Source organism: Acanthisitta chloris, unplaced genomic scaffold (genome assembly GCF_000695815.1).
Source record: "Acanthisitta chloris isolate BGI_N310 unplaced genomic scaffold, ASM69581v1 scaffold11198, whole genome shotgun sequence".
Lineage (NCBI taxonomy): Eukaryota > Metazoa > Chordata > Aves > Passeriformes > Acanthisittidae > Acanthisitta > Acanthisitta chloris.
This window is the reverse complement of record NW_008686475.1, coordinates 708-16738: the sequence shown is the minus strand read 5'-3', so window position 1 is coordinate 16738 and position 16031 is coordinate 708. Positions and strand designations below refer to the sequence as shown.

Sequence of the window (16031 nt, the reverse complement as noted above, 5' to 3'; positions counted from 1 at the left end):
AGCGCCTCTTGAGCAAACTGGGGAAGAAGGGCACAGGGTAGTGGGTAGGGGAGCAGGGAAACCACAGCCACGGGGACAGGGCAGGACACTGACTGACACCCATCTCACTTCCATCAGCAGAAAACACACAGGAGATTTTCTCTCCCCCTTCTCTGAATGTTGGTCTGGTGGAAAGTGTCCCTGTCCATGGCAGGGCATTTGGAATGAGGAGATCTTTAAGGTCCCTTCCAACTCAAACCATTCCATGATGACTTCTAGTTCTGTTTTGCTTTAAGCAACTCTTTCTGCCATGCAAAAGGTAGGCAGGCAGCATAATGTGGCAGTGAGAGAGAGCCCAGAGACAACTGTGTGGGACACGGACATTCTACAGGTGACACAGAAATTACTCTGACCTACACAAGTGTCTGAATCAAAGGAGTTCTGGTGTTTGGGAAGCATCACAGTAATGGATCCCATCCCTGAATGTACAGAGAGGAGCACACAGCACCATTTCTGACCTGGCTGCTCCCTCTGCCACATAGTGCTGGGCTGAGGCACCACGAGGACCTCACCTGCCTGAGATGGCTGTGACCACACCCAGCATTTGGGCCCAGTACTCTGCCTGGCCAGTTCTGCATCTCTGGGTGGCAGTGGCTTTGCTCTCTCTTGTGCTCAGCATCTGGTGTGGCCACAGCTCATTCCCAGAGCCCAGGAAGGGGCTGGAGCTGCCACCAGCTCTTTGGGAACAGCCCAGAGAAGGAGACCAACCTCCCTTACCACTCCTCCACTCCCCGTTGAGCTGACCTGGACAGCATTGACTTTGATCAGGAATTCCACTGTCTGCATGAATATTGTGCAGGGAGGCTGGTGAGGTCCTGATCCAGGGGATGATGCTGCAAGAAAATGTCTCTGTCAGTCAGTCCCAGAGAGTCCATCCTGAAAGATACTGCTCTGAAAATTGGGATCCACCTGCTTGGCCCAGAGATTCCCTGGCTAGGGAGAGAGATTAGGCCTTGGCATTGTGGTGGCCACTGCTGATTGCTCCCACAGCACTCCCCATTGATCCCACAAGGCCATCACCCAGCTCTGGGCTCTCCACAGTCCTCGTTCCCTAAACTTCTGGGGCTGCCTTTGGTGCTGTAGCCTCTTTCTGGGGTGTCATGCAGGACAGGACAGGCTCCACCACCTCTGGCATTTTGTCAGCTGGGTCATCTAGAACCTTCTCTGGAATGAAACCCCAACAAACACTAGGTGGAAAGAGTTTGCCACAAACTGCCCAGTTTGAAGCATGATTCCACAAGAAATGGGGAAGAGAGAAAATAGAAAAGATCTATCAGATTTCCAGAGCTGGGAGGAAATGTCTTTGCAGGAGGTTGGGTTTTGAGCACAAGATTACCATGTGAAGCCAGGAGCAGGTCTGAATGAGGCAGGATGAGAGGAAATGGCTTCAAGTTGTGCCAGAGAAGGTTTACATTGGATACTAGGAAAAATTTCTTCATGGAAAGGGTGTTCAGGCACTGGCACAGCTGCCCAGGGCAGGGCTGGACTCACCATCCCTGTAAGTGTTCAAAAGCCACAGGGATGTGGCACTTGGGCACATGGTGGTGCTGGGTTAACAGCTGGGCTTGATGACTTGGAGGTCTTTTCCAACCTCAGTGATTCCGTGGCTCTATGAATATCCCTTCCCTCATAACCAGAAGGGACACAGAGAGGCATGTGACACGAGCCTGCCCAAGGCACTGAGCACAGAGTGGTGATAACGTTAAAAATAAAGACAGCCAGCATTTCCTGCAGCCTGGCCAAGTGTCTGGGGCTCAGGATCCAAAAGAAGCCTTGGATTCAGGGTCACTGCTGAGCAGCTGATTTGCCCTTTGAATTGATGAGGCAGAGCTTTCTGAGCTGTGTTGGGAACTCACAGCAGCAGCTTCCATGGAATTCTATTCTAGCTCACAGTCCACATCTTCTTCCTTTAGCCTTTATGTTTCTCCTCAGAGATTCTCCTCTCCTTCCACTGTTCAACACCTCCCACACAGCTCTGAGCCCCTCCTTGCTGGTGCCAGGGCACCTCCTGGGTTTACCTGGCAAGCATTGCCCTGGGGCTGGGCTGGGAGAAACGTGCTTTTCCCCCTCTCCTCCCTCAGCAGCCTTAGAGATGCTCCGCTCCTTGTCAAGCTGAGCTCGCAGGATCTTCTTCGCCTCACGGAAGTTCCTTTCTGCCTGAATATTATTATCCTGCAGCTCATAAAACAAACCTGTGTGAGATACAAACAGCAGCATAAGCAGACAACGAAGCCTTAGCAAAACCCTTCCCTTAGCTCTGAGCATGGAAAGAGGACTGGGAGCAGCCTGGCTTGCTTCTGTACCTGAAAGGGTCCAGGCTATGATGCTGGATGGCTCCAAGCAACAGGCATCCTCGAAGAAAACCTCTGCCTCTTCATAGTGCTGCAGCAGGACAGCTGTGACCCCGCAGAGCAGCAGGCTGGGGACAGAGTCAGGCCAGTCAGCCCAGAGTGGTGTGGGGGACACCCCCCTCTCCCAAGCCCCCACTGGGAGCACACAGCACCTTTGGGTGTGCTGGGGGTCCAGACGAAGAGCCTCCTGGAAACACTCCTGGGCTTTGGTGGCTTCCTCGTGCAGGAGGCAGAAGGCTCCATAGTCCAGCCAGGACTGGATGTTGTGCTGGTCCTGAGCTATCCTCTAGACAAGAGGGATCACTGCTGGAGTGAGGACTGCTGGAGTCAGGCTCAGCACACAGGGGAGACAGCTCTGGAATCACCACAGCTTTCCCGGCCACCCCAGCCCAGTTTAGCAGGAATCAAGCCCTTGTCTACCACATGCAAGGGTGTCCCTTACCTGGGATTGTGCTGGAAGCACAGTTCATCTAAGCCTCCTTCACCTAACACATCTACTCCAGCTCCAGCTGAACCCCTCCCTAGTACTGACCCAGCAAGCCTATTGGACCAGTTCATCCCATTTCCCCTGGCCTCAAAGCTGGAGTCCTTGGTGATCTGGCCAGGGACAGGCCTACGTCATCCAGAAAGCAGCATCTCCCTGGAAAATCCCTCACATTCAGCCTGAGTACCCTGGTCACGTTCAGCTCCTTCCTCCCAATACCACAGCCAGGGCTGGCCGAGCTGTCAGCAACACAGGCCCCAACCACTGCCAGGGTGTGCTGGCTGCCAGCCACCAGACACATGGGTGGTGGGCAGGAAGGCTCTCCTTTACCTGCTGGTGGTAGAGAGTGGCCAGTTTGTAGTCCTTGTTGACTTCAGCTTCACGAGCAAAGAGCCAGAGCTGCTCCTGGGTTGTGCAGGATGGAGGGGCAGGAGAAGCATCTTCCTCGAACAGGAACTGTAGCAAATGACATCACAAGCTTACTTCTGTCTTGAAGGCAGAGGTCCTTCACCTGCCCTGGTTCCATGGTGCAGTGGTGGCCCAAGTGCCCCAGGTTTCTTCCTACCTGGTTCAGGGCAACATGCATCTGGTCCACGAGGTACACGTAGAGCTCGCTGAGGAATGCCTGGAGCTGCTGCTGGGATTCAAATGCTGTGGTCTTCAGGTATTTCTCCCTCACAATCTTCACCACAGAATACTGTGGAGACATATCACAGATATTCAGAGCTGGAAGGGACTCACGAGGATCACCGAGTCCAACTCCTGCCCTGCACAGGATATCCCTGAGAATCCCACCCTGTGCCTGAGAGCATTGGCCAAACACTCCCTGAGCTCTGTCAGGCTTGGGGCTGTGACCACTGCCCTGGGGAGCTGTTCAGTGCCCAGACACCCTGCGGGGGGTGAACCTTTTACTAATACCTAACCTTAACCTCCCTTGACACAACTTCAGGCCATTCCCTTGTGTTCTGTCACTGTCCCAGAGGGCAGAGTTGCCCCTGCACTGCCCCTCAGGAGGAAGTTGTATACAGTCATGAGGTCTCCCCTCAGTCTCCTCTTCTCCAGGCTGAACAGACCAAGTGACCTCAGCCACTCCCTCATATGGCCCTTCTAGGTCCTTCATCACCTTCATTGCCCTTGGGACATGGGACTATTGGACAAGGCAGGTCCCTCCCTGCCCCCAGCCATCTCCAGTTTTAGACAGAGACACTGATCTTGTCTGAGTTCTGAGGAATAAATCTAGCCCAGCACTTATAAAAGTAAAAAAAGAAAGCAGGGGAGAATTCCTTTCCCACCTCCCAGCCCTGGCTCTGGGCAGAGTGTGGCCAAGGCTGAGCAGCTGAGAGATGGGACCCCCCTCTGCTGCCAGGGCAGTCAGCTTTGCCTTCCTCAGGCTGTGAGCAAGGGGAAATGGGTGTGATCACCTCTGGAGTCTCCTCTTATTGACACAAACAATTCTGGTATGGGACCAAAGCAGCTTGGTGCCTGCTCCCCTAGAGGGAAATCCTGTCCCCCCAGGGCCTGCTCCAACAGCCTCAGGTGGCAGGAAGGGATTCTGGAGCACCACATCATCCTGAGTTACCACCATGGAGCAGTAGTTCCTCTCTGAGAAACTGCCAGGACAAAACAAGCAAGGAAGTAAAAACCACCAACAAGTCTTTACCTTTAGCTCTTCCTTAAAAGCAAAATATTTCCCAGAGGTATTGAGCTCATAGTTGAGCTGACACTTCTGCTCCTCCAGGGTTTGGTGGTCTCTCTCTCCCTGCTCAGGCTTCCCAAAAAGCTCATGGTATTCAGTCAGGATGGCAGCAGCAACGTTCTTGACATGTGTGTGATAACCTTCCACTGCCTAGGAAATAAATAAATACACTTCACAAGTCACTTACGCAATCAGCCTGGAGATGTATTTGATTTGGCACAGCCCACACCTCCCATAAACTCCACCTGACTCCAGTCTCCATTTGTCTGTCACACATCCTGTCCATGCCTGAGGGCTGACAAAATATCTACAGGTAAACACAAAAGAGCTCCTTCCTGCTAGGCTTCTCAGCCAGAGCTCAGGATTGCAGTCATTGCTGTCTCCATTAGAGCAGCATAATTGGCTATGAGTGAAACAGATCTCGTTTGTTGGGAGCCCTTTAAACCCACAGGCCAATCCTCTTCAGCACAGCCTGTGATCTCCAGTCCCAGGCCCCAGGAATTCTGGGTGACCCGAGGGTGGCCAGGGCTGATTCTGTTCATGTGTGTCTGGGTGTGATGAAGCACCTGGTCTAGTCTGAGGTAAGAAACTGTTGGGACTGCCCAGGGTGAACATAAGGTTGTGGTATCCCCTTCCCACAGCATCCCATTTCCTTCCCAACACCCTCAGGCAGGATGGGGTGGCAGAGTGGGGACAAAGCCACAGGCTGTTGCACATACCTCCTTGGCTCCTTCAGTCCAGAGAGGCAGTGGAGGGCGAGAAGGAATCATCTCCTTGACCCTGTGGATGAAAGCACAGAAGGGATCAGCCAGACACTGCCAGCAACCTTGGCTTGTCAGGTAATGCAAGGGCTCCAGCTCATCCCTGTGCCCTTGAGCTGCCTCACAGGAACCTGGGAGGGGGAAGTGAAGCCTCAGACCAAGAATGAGCTGCAAAGGTCAGGCCATACAAGTGATGCTTGCAGCTCCTCGTAACAGGATGTCCCTACCCAGGGCAGGTCCATACCAACCTTCTGAAAAGGTATAAAGACAGAAGTGAAGTGACATCAGCACTCCCCAGGGCAGTCCATGCTGGAGGCCAGCCCTGACCAAGCCACTGAACACCCCAGGCAAGAGGCCAGCACACAGGATTAGTGGGAAATAAAGCCTGGCCAGGAATGTAGACATTGTTGTGCTGCTCTGGTGCCTCTTGTTTGAGAGGAGTGCCAGGGAGATGCCAGCTGGGATGAACACGAGTGTTTTCCCAACACACCAGATGCCACCTCTGAAGCAGTCTGGCCAAATCCTCCCCCTGATTCCCGTGGGCTTTGTCTCAGGCCTTCAGCTGGTCTTTCTGGAGTATTCCAAGGGGGAGCTCACCACAGTGCTCTCCCTCCCAGTCAGCCCCAGAGCCGCAGCCCACCCCTACGCACTGCCGGGTGAGCTCCTCTCGCCGTCGCTTTGGGACCAAGGCCTTCTCCAGCTTTATCTCCAGCACCACGAATGTTTCTGCTTCATTGTAGAGCTGTGAAGACAAACATTGCTCTGTGTCCTGCTGTCTGGATCCATTACTGGCATGATGAAATACACAGCTACACATCTCCAGCACATCCTCTCCAAACTGCAGAGACACAGCTTGTCTAACCCACTCTCAGAAGGAGCTACAGCAGCAAAACTCAGCTCAAGCAACCAGGCTAGGGAAAAGAGGAGATACAGGACAAATGTGCATTCTGGAGGAAGAAGCCAAGATATGAATGAACCCTTTAAAATAAACCCCTGAGGATTTACAGAGACCTCCTAGCCCAACACTACTCTGGAACAGCATCTATGTAAAACATCCCTTGTCCAACTCACTTTTGAGGAATTTCATAGTGTGAAAGGTGTGAGACAGAGACACTAGCATGGTGATACTCTCTGGAGACACATACCTGTCCATCAAGGTTGAGATTAGTGACATTGTCAGTGCTATCTGACAAGTGGGCTCTGGATGCACTGGATAACTGTTAAGAAAAAGATGTGTCTTGTTTCAGAGTCAATAAATCTCATTTTTGCACGTTCAGGGTGTGAGGTGTACACTGTTCAGGCAGCATGGGATAAGATTTCAGGGTAAGGGAGACCTCACTGGGGGCTGCAGCTTCCCCATGAGGGGCAGCACTGATCTCTGCTCTCTGTGACAGTAACAGGACTCGAGGGAGCAGCTGGAGCTGTGTCAGGAGATGGTTAGGCTGGACATCAGGGAAAGGTTCTTCCCCTAGAGGTGTTTGGGCACTGGAACAGCTCCCCAGGGCAGTGTCACAGTCCCAAGCCTGACAGAGCTCAAGAAGGGACACATGGTGGGATTGTTGGGGTGTCCTGTGCAGGATTGGTGATTCTTATGGGTCCCTTCTATGACAATGAGTATGTCTCAGTTGGCTGAGGCCACACAGCATCCACCCCTGGCTCCTGCATGTCCCAGCTACCTCTGACATGGGAACAGAGCCACCATGCTGCAATGTGCCTCCCCGGACCTTACCTTTCTGTTGGAATCCTTATCTTTGTCTTCCCTCTGAGTCTTACTGGGAACAGCTCTGGAAAGGGAAGGTCTCACTCTTGGGGTGAAGGACTCTTCCTTGGTCAGATTGAGCTGCAACATGAGATCCCGGAAAACACTGTGCTGACTTTTGGTCTGAAAAATAGAGGGAACAGAAGGAGTCAAGGGACAAAGTGGGTTTCCTCACCCCTTCGCCTTAACCTCTGACACCATAAACATTGTCAGGGTCTTAAATGCATTGAGAAGCTTCATAACCTCATTCTACCCTCCCAGGAGTTCAGCTGCTGGTGCTCCAGGCCAGCTCTGACCCCTTGCAGCTGTGAAGTCTCAGGTTAGACTGTGAGACTCAGTAGGGTCTCTCTGTCTTCTCCCAAGACCTGTGTTTCCACTGAGGACTGGGTCTTGATCCTTGTCTGAGCAATGTGGTAGACATGCTGGAATCCAGCTCCACAATCCTGATCCACTGGCCTCAACTCCTGGCTGGATCCTAGACCTGCCTCATGGCTGTGGACTTACCTGGTGATGAAGACTATTAGATGAATCTGGCTACCCTCACCAGGTCTGCCCTGCAATGTTTTGGCTGCCCCACCTGCCTGGCAGTGACTTTGGACTTTCAGCTCAGCCTCTAGTGTGGAGCAGCTTCCCTGACACACTCCAGGGAATTGCAAGGAACAGGTTTGTCAGATCGTGTGTTTACACAGTGTTTGACCACCTAGACAGGCTGTCCCTCCCACACACACACCATGGTTGTAGGAGCTGGGCTAGCAACAATTCTGGGGATACTGGGGAGAGGAAGGAGCAGCTGTATGGAGACTTCCTAGACCAAGAGGCAGCCCAAAGCATCCACACCACCAGGGAATGAGAGGGACTTGACTTGTGACAGGTAAATGCCACCGGACAAGCAGCACCAGGCACACAGTTACTCAGGCCTGCAGGCAGAGACCAGCAGACAGTGTGCCCATCCCTGCCCTGCCCAGCCAGCGGGAACAGGGAGGCAGGAGAAGGGCTGGAATCCACCGGGCGCCTGCACCCGGACTGCAGCGGCACGGGAATGTGGGTGGTAACACCAGACTGTGCCTCTGCCCTCCTGAAACAAGCTCAGGTCTGTTCCAGGTGGGACAGACTGTGGGAAAATGGAGAAGTAACTGTCACTCTGAGTAACAGAGGGGGAGAAAAGCAAAGACAAATAAACCTCCGTGAGCTAGATCTGAAAGAGCTCCGGTGACAGCTTTTTTCCTGGTTGCCTGGGGTAACGCGATCCTTTTAAAGCCACTGTTTGCTCTTCCCAGGAACACAGTTCCAGACTGGAGAGAGAGAGGAGCATTCTTACAGCTCTCCCTGCTCAGCTACCGGCAGAGGAGGGAGTGGAGTGAGATTCAAAGCCTCTCTCAGCCCCTAAACCTGCACACACAAGCCCAGAAATCCCCTGCCTTGGAGAAATCTGCATCGAAAAACTTGTATCTTTATTTTTCTCCATCTTCAGAAGGGCAGTATAGGTTTATATCCACCCTGCCTGCTCCCAACCCCTGTGTGCAAACCCAGCTGCAGAGCTGGAGCAGAGCCTGGCTGCCTGGTCTCACCTTCTTGAACACCTCGCTGTCCTGGTAGCCAAAGACACGGAAAGCCCCTCGGATCTGCTTCACACCAGGGCACAGCAAAGGCATCATGTTGACATATGCCACACCATGGACGGAAATATGCTTGTTGGGATCTCCCTGGAATCACAGAGCAAGGGAGTGAGTGAGATACCGAACAGGCTGTTACTCTCCTCAAGGAAGCAAGGTCAGCCATGCCATTAAGAGGAGGTCACACAGCAAACTGCTGCACCTGATGAGCCAGTGGCTCTCTGGCACTGGCACACAGCTGAGACAACCTGGATGAACACACTGGAGTCATTTCATACATAGAATATTAATTCCATCCCTGTGGGGCAGCTCTTCTCTCTAATTCCCACACTCTGTCAGTCCTCAGGATGGTCCTTCTGAGATACAATTGAAAATTATCACCCATGTGGTCAGAAATCCAAGTGACCCTATCTGGTGTGCATCTCAGCTTGAACAGAACCCAGGTGGCTAAGGAGGTGTGAGAGGCCAAGCTAGCAGGGTCATCATCATCAGAGCTGCAAAATCCTGGCTCTGGGGAGTGCTGGAAGGATTTACACCAATTTGTATTACTTTGCCCCGGATAAGGATAAGGAGCTCTCACACCAGAAACAGAACCATTAGCCAAGGGACTGTTTCTTTGTTCAACCACTCTGATTTAGGTGCAAAAGCATAACTCATGTATAGCCTGAGAAAGAAGACATGAACTTTGTCAAGATGTTCCAAAATCCCACTGGCCAAAGACAGGCTCAGTGAATGACCTTAATTCTCATCAAGACCAGGTTGGATGGGGCTTGGAGCACCCTGGGCTGCTGAGAGGTGTCCCTGCCCAGGGCAGGGGGTGGAATGAGGTGATCTCTAAGGTCCCTTCCAAACCAAGCTATTCTGGGATTCTACAAAGCAGCCTCTCCCTGACCCCTTTCCACCAGGTGACCACAGACCATCAGCAAGATGCTATAAGGAAAAAATATCATCTTTTGTCTGTTTGACAGCTCAAACAGGCTGGAACTGTCCCTTCCAACCCAAGCCATTCTCTGATTTTTCACAAAGCCTCTGACTCACTTGGGCTGGAATGAGGCTGTTTTTTATCACAAAGGCATCAAAAGGAAAATGCATGATAACACAATGCTACCCCACAGCCAGACCAACACACCCCTCCCCATTTACCTTGTCACCTTTGCTAGCTTTCCCTTTGCTGGACGAGTGCACAGCCATCCCGCAGAGCTCCAGGGGCCAGTATTGGCACTCTCCGATGCGCTGCTGCAGACTGCACACAAACAGGGCACTGAGGGCATGCACAGACCCAGCCGGGGAGCCTCACTGCCCTCCCCTCTGGCCCAGCAGCCTCTCTGAGGTTTGCCTCAACCCAGTCCGACAGCAAACACCCCCAGGCCACAGCAACACGGGTGGCAACCAGGGACAGGGCCCAAGGAACAGCTGGAGCTGTGTCAGGGGAGGGTTAGGCTGGACATCGGGAAAAGATTCCTCTCCCAGAGGTGTTTGGGCACTGAACAGCTCCCCAGGGCAGTGGGCACAGCCCCAAGTCTGGCAGAGCTCAGGGAGTGTTTGGCCAATGCTCTCAGGCACAGGGTGGATTGTTGGGGTGTCTGTGCAGGGCAGGAGTTGGACTGTGATCCTTGTGGGTCCTTTCCAGCTCTGAATATTCTGTGGTTCTGCTTTGGGCAGGCTGGGTACATTTTCTCCTCCACCCACTGCTGTGTGCATTTATGGCACAGCCAACCATAAAATAACTGTGAGAGTGACACACTAGGTTTTCTCTCTCCCCTGGTTACTTCAGAAACAAAACAAGAAAGAAGCAACGTGATTAACTCTGGTATAATTCCTGAACTGAACAGAGCAAGGAAACCCTGAGCTCCCGTTCAGTGTGGCTGGTGACTCTGGAAGCAGCAGGCAGGCTGATGGAAGTGTAGGGGAAAGGATTAAAAAATGAGATAGAAAGGAGTATTTCCACACACAGAAGGAGTAATTTGGCTGTGAAACTCCCAGCCACAATGAGAGCTGAGGCCAAGAAAATAGCAGGATTCAAAGAGAAATGAAACACTTATCCTGATCTTGAGCATATCTGGAGCTGCTAAAGGTAACACTTACCCAATACAAAATCCAAGAAAATAGCAGGATTCAAAGAGAAATGAAACACTTATCCTGATCTTGAGCATATCTGGAGCTGCTAAAGGTAACACCCAATATAAAATGAAGAGCACTCACGTGGAGTGAAAGGTGTATATGTATTGGAAATTCAGTAAAGCTTAGTTAGCAGCTCAGGGGGAGCTGTGTGGGCCACCCTGCTCCATGGCTGCCCACCATAACTGCTGTCCCTTCCTTCAAACGTTGGGGAACAGCCCCAGCCCCAGCCCCAGCTGCTGGCAGCAGGAGTGAGCAGCAGCTCCAGCCCATTCCTCTTCCCCCAGCACAGCAGAACGAAGCTGTGGCAGCACTTCAAGGCGTTTGGCTGCTCCCTGGCTCAGGTGAGCAGCTGTGGCCAACAGCCAGCCAAGGGATCCAGGGGAGGTGTGGCAGAGACACCGTTCGACCCCTGAGAGGTCTGAGAGCACCTGCATGTTTCTGCTCCCTGCCTCGGGTCACTCTGGGTGTGTTCTGAGGTGGTTTCCTCCCACCACACCTTCAGGTCCCTTACCTGGCCACTGCAGCAGCATCCAGGTAACAACGCTGTTCCACGTCCCACACGATTCTCTTCGCACCTTCTGCTTGGAGCCTGAACTCCCTGTCCTGTGAGAACAGCCTGTGGTCAGCTCCACAGCCTGAGTCTTCCCCAGAAACCTGGGACAGACTGGCTCAGAGGTGTGCAGCTCCCCACACCCAGGCTAGCCTGGCAGAGAAGCTCACAGCCCTTCCTGCAGACCACCAGCAGTAAGAGCCTGGCTCACAGGAGACAGCACAGCTCCCAGCCCAGCAGCTCAGTGCGGGTGGCTTTTTTGGGACCAGACCTGCCACATGCCCCCTCAGGATCTCCCCTGGGGTGAGTCAGCACACCTGCTGTCCCAAGGAACCATCTCCCTGCCTGCACACTGTGCAGAGCAACAGTCACCCACCTCCCTCCCACCACAAGTCCTTCTTCAGCTGTAACCCTGCCAGTCCTTCCTCACCTCACTTGTGGTGAGCTCTCCGTCCTCATCCTCATAGGGCCCCCCAACAATGGTAGAGTTGGGTATGCTCAGAGCACCAGAGGCCAGGATGTTACCAAGGGGCCACTTTTTGGGCCGGGGCAAAGGTTCTTTTTCACCATCAGCCTTCAGGACGCCATTCTTGAAGAGCAAGGGGAATTCCTTCTACAGAGACATGAGAAACAAAGGATTTGCATTCCCAACAGGAGCAAGAGCCAGCTGCTCTGAGCTGGGATAACAAAGCAAAGCAGCAGTACAGGGGCCTGGCTTGGAAAACACACTCCACCACATGCATACAAAGAATGGAATAAAAATAAAAAGCCATGTGGAAAAAAATCCTGCCAGTTTGAGTCCAAATCTTTCCAAGAAGGGCTTTGTTTGTGTTAAAGGAACATGTCACACCATGGAGCCCCTGAGCCCTCACAACAAAGGCTGTTGGTGCACGACCACAGGAGCTGTACAGCCCACGTGCCTGGACACTTGTTCCACAGCGTGTCGTGTGGGAGAGCAACCCCAAAGCAGCCCAAAGTCCTGCACCACTCTCACCTTCCCAGCTGCTGGTACTTGCAGGCAAGCCATGTAGTTCTGCAGGGGTTCACTGGCAGCAAATGCTTCAGGGATAGAGTAAGCTGCCTCCAGCGTGACGCTGAGGAGGTTCCCAGTTGAGAGCTGTGTGGCAGAGAGCAGGGGCTCTGTGGTGCTCACTGTCACTTCAAGGCTACCCTGTGAGACAAGGATAAAGTGCAGCCAGGAACTAGACAATTATAACTCTTGAGGGAGAAGCAAGCAGAAACCCAAGGCCAGAATGTATAATGTATCTTCTGCCTCGTCTCAGATGTAAAAGAGGACAGCCCAGCACAGGAAAGGAATTTCAGGATCCATTTGGCTTAATTGTACTGTTTGTTTGTTTAAATCTCAGCCTGCTTGAGGTATAGCATATGGCCCAAGGGCCTCCCAAAACGAGGCAGAAAGAGGCAGGGTCTCATAAAAGGAGCCACAGAGAAGGAACATCAAGGCTGGAAAATGATACTTTTCCCTGGTGATTCAGAGGACCACACTTTGCCCTATCTCCATGCTCTGTGAGCAGCCTTTAATTACCTGTTCCAGCCCTGATGGATGGTGTGTGATGGAAAACCAGCTGGTCAGCTTTTATTCCCTGTCCTCTCTAATGAGTGCTCCCTTACCTTGCTCACTGTGGAACACCTCTTAAACACAGAGATGCTAATGGGATATCCACCCCTCCAATTCCCTCCCGGTGCTCACTGCAGGCAGGCTCAGGAGCAAAATTGGACACATTTGCTCAGTCTCATACTTCATTCCCTGCTTTAGTCACTGGGTACTTTGCAACCAGATGAATGAGTAAGGACCTTGCAGGAGAGGCAGCCAGAGCTCCTGCAATAATGGAGCCTGAGATATGTTATCTGCAGAAGGGAAGACTGATAAAGCTGGGCAGCAAATCCTGCCATTGTCTTCTTCTGGGGCTTTCAGCACTCTGCTTTCCATCTTGATTATTTTTTCCAGTGCAATTTGGTAGCTGCACACATTAACAATTCCCAGCATGACTTCACCTATCGCAGGCAACTAGGGACAGACGTCAATGGGAGCAGGAAAGGCCTCCAAGCCTGTACATCTAGGGCTGTACCACATCCGAGATGAGCCAGGCAGCTGAGTCATGCTCTCCCTTCCATTAAAAGCAGCAGAGAGCTGAATGAGGGAAGGAACAGTTCCAAATTCCACATACCTTGGCCTCGGGGTGAAGGCTCTCTGCTGGGGATGCAGGCACTGCATACAAAGGAGCTGAGACCTCAAATGAACACTCTCCTGGGAAGAGACAGGAATGAGAGCAGCCTAAAGTGAGACCTTCTGTAGGGAATCCCAGAGTGGTTTGGGTTGGGGAAAGGACCTTAAAGCCCATCTCATTCCAACCCCCTGCTGTGGGCAGGGACACCTCCCACTAGAAAAAATAATGGTTTAACTCTTAACACTGAGCTACTGATGTCACCCCCTCCTCCTCACAAGATTTAGCAGATGCTGTGAAGGTCACTTTGTCAGAAGGAGGTAAGTTGTGGTCGGGGGTCAATAAGCAAAGATCAAAAAGTGCCAGGGAGCAAGGAGTGGTTATGGGGCCTGTGGGAGTCAATGTTGTACCTTGCAGCAGAGGCAGAAGGTCCACCACAGCTTGGCCAAGAGGTACAGTTTTCTCCTTCTGTTTCTTCCCCATTTGCAGCACCTCTATCACTGTCACTAGGGAGATAAAAAAAGAGGAGCTGGCAGGGTTTCTCAGACCAGCAGTTCAGGGGCTGTGGCAGCTCTGGAACATACTCCTCTTCATCTCCCAAGGCCCACAAGCACAGCAAAGCCAAAGGAGCACAGGCCAATAGGAAAGGGGATTCTTCCAGCTGGCTGAGAAGTGCTGAGACCATCCCAGTGCTGCTGCTGAAGTGCTATTCCTGAGCAAGTGACTCCTGAGTTGACAGCACCCACTGCCAAGGGGGGAGACCCAGCACCAGGTACTTACAGAGCAGTGGTTTCTCTGCAATGACATCCAAGGAGTTGGGCCCGTTGGGGCTGCACTCAAAGCTGGCTGTGAAATTGTAGTTTGCTGTCCCATTTGGCAGGACATCAGCAGTGGGAGAGTCTCCCAGGAGGACTCTGTTGTACTCCACACGCACCAACGTCACCAGCACGTCACTCTTGATGGCTTTCTGTCCAAAACAGAGCACATTAAACAGCTGAGGCTGCAGCAGCAGCCTGGGATCAGCTCAGTGCCCAGGACAGGGCTCACTGGTGAGGGCTTGTCCCACCACAGGAATGGGGCAAAGGAGCAGACCTTAACCTCCTCCCTTGTCTTTAGCAGAGAAATTTCCTGCTCTTCCATGCTGTGATGCCCCAAGGATTATCAGGAGCTGTGGCTCCATCTCAAGATGGAGAGTTCCAGGCTTCACCCCCAAAAGCAAATCCCCAAATACCCCATGGATATTTTTGTGCTTCAGAAAGCTTGAGACTTTTGTGGACAGGGGGGACAAGGAGGGATGGTGAGGGCACGTGGCACGGGGGACCCACATGCCCAGGCAGCAAGAAGTGCTGGGGTAGCAAGTACTGAAGAGCCTCCCTGCAGGAGCGGCACAGCCGAGCTCTCAATCCGTGGAAAAGTGCCTGAACACAAGGGCCATTGTACCCAAACTCAGCTTTTCCTTAGTGCTGAGCCTCAGGGGTGCCTAACCTCCGTGGCCTCTCCCTCAGCTCCCTCTCTCCCTGTCACTGGACTAATTAATTCCGTGCTGGCTCTTGCACAAAAACAGATGTCTCACTTGGTTTTAATTTCCAGCCCTTCTCACTGTCTCCTTGAGCATACATTCTATGAATGGCTAAACAGAAGAATCCAATTAACCCTTCTCTGTACCATTAATTAACCAAGTCTCCTCTCTCATCCTTCTCTACATTACCTCTAATTAAGCAGATTCCACACTCAGAGCTGGAAGTGGATTCCACATTCTCTTAGCTGGATTTTGTTTCATATTGTTGCTGTGATTATTGCTCTTTGTAACCCCTCCTTTTGCCACAGCCCTTTCTCATGATGGAGCAATCAGAACCACAAAGCAACATTCCAGGTGCAATCAATCCATGGCCTTATTCTTTCCAGCATTGTTTTTCCTCCTCTCACCTTACACTTCTCACCTAAGATTCTGTTTGCTGAATCTATCAGCGTGAGAGGTGCTCAAATACTACAATGAGAAAGCCTCAGGCAGGTGTTTTGGGTTGCTCCTTCTGCCTGCTGCTGGAGCAGAAAAGCGATTTGCATTTTTCTGCTTGCAGCAGGAGCTGAGCTGCTTCTCCTCCACATTCCCTCCCAAATGCCAGTTCCTCTACAAGACTTTAAGGACAGCTTGGTGCATCACATGGAAATCACAGCAGTGATGGTTTGATTGGCACCAGCTCATAGCCTTGCACTGCAGCAACTGCCTTTCCAAACCCAGAGCCACCTTATTGCTCTCAATATGCTTCAAACAGCTGTAGCTGGGCTGAAAATCTGACTTTATACCTTTTTGGAGGTATTTCTTTCCCTGATGCACATTTTCACTCTGTTTTGCTTTAAAAAAAAAGCTGCCATTTGCATACAGTTAGAGGAGGCAGAGAGATACATTTCACCCCAGCGTCTCTGGACTGCTGCTGAGGAGGTGTGTTCCCCAATTTATGTGACTCACAAGC

At 52.1% G+C, this 16031-nt stretch overlaps 1 protein-coding gene across 1 annotated transcript in view; it reads right to left on the bottom strand.

Annotated features, from left to right (window-relative positions):
* CFAP70 (cilia and flagella associated protein 70) overlaps positions 1 to 16031 on the bottom strand; it is a gene marked incomplete at both ends in the record, with an annotated part of 18748 nt that overhangs the window by 2428 nt on the left and 289 nt on the right. The window contains 20 exons of the mRNA XM_009080145.1: positions 757 to 872; positions 1531 to 1535; positions 2099 to 2231; positions 2343 to 2458; positions 2543 to 2676; positions 3205 to 3330; positions 3440 to 3571; positions 4535 to 4720; positions 5290 to 5350; positions 5982 to 6073; positions 6477 to 6548; positions 7061 to 7213; positions 8659 to 8793; positions 9847 to 9946; positions 11336 to 11427; positions 11805 to 11987; positions 12369 to 12545; positions 13564 to 13643; positions 13971 to 14066; positions 14341 to 14527. Of these exons, the coding sequence (XP_009078393.1) occupies positions 757 to 872; positions 1531 to 1535; positions 2099 to 2231; positions 2343 to 2458; positions 2543 to 2676; positions 3205 to 3330; positions 3440 to 3571; positions 4535 to 4720; positions 5290 to 5350; positions 5982 to 6073; positions 6477 to 6548; positions 7061 to 7213; positions 8659 to 8793; positions 9847 to 9946; positions 11336 to 11427; positions 11805 to 11987; positions 12369 to 12545; positions 13564 to 13643; positions 13971 to 14066; positions 14341 to 14527 (2376 nt within the window). The remainder of the gene's footprint in view (positions 1 to 756; positions 873 to 1530; positions 1536 to 2098; positions 2232 to 2342; positions 2459 to 2542; positions 2677 to 3204; positions 3331 to 3439; positions 3572 to 4534; positions 4721 to 5289; positions 5351 to 5981; positions 6074 to 6476; positions 6549 to 7060; positions 7214 to 8658; positions 8794 to 9846; positions 9947 to 11335; positions 11428 to 11804; positions 11988 to 12368; positions 12546 to 13563; positions 13644 to 13970; positions 14067 to 14340; positions 14528 to 16031) is intronic.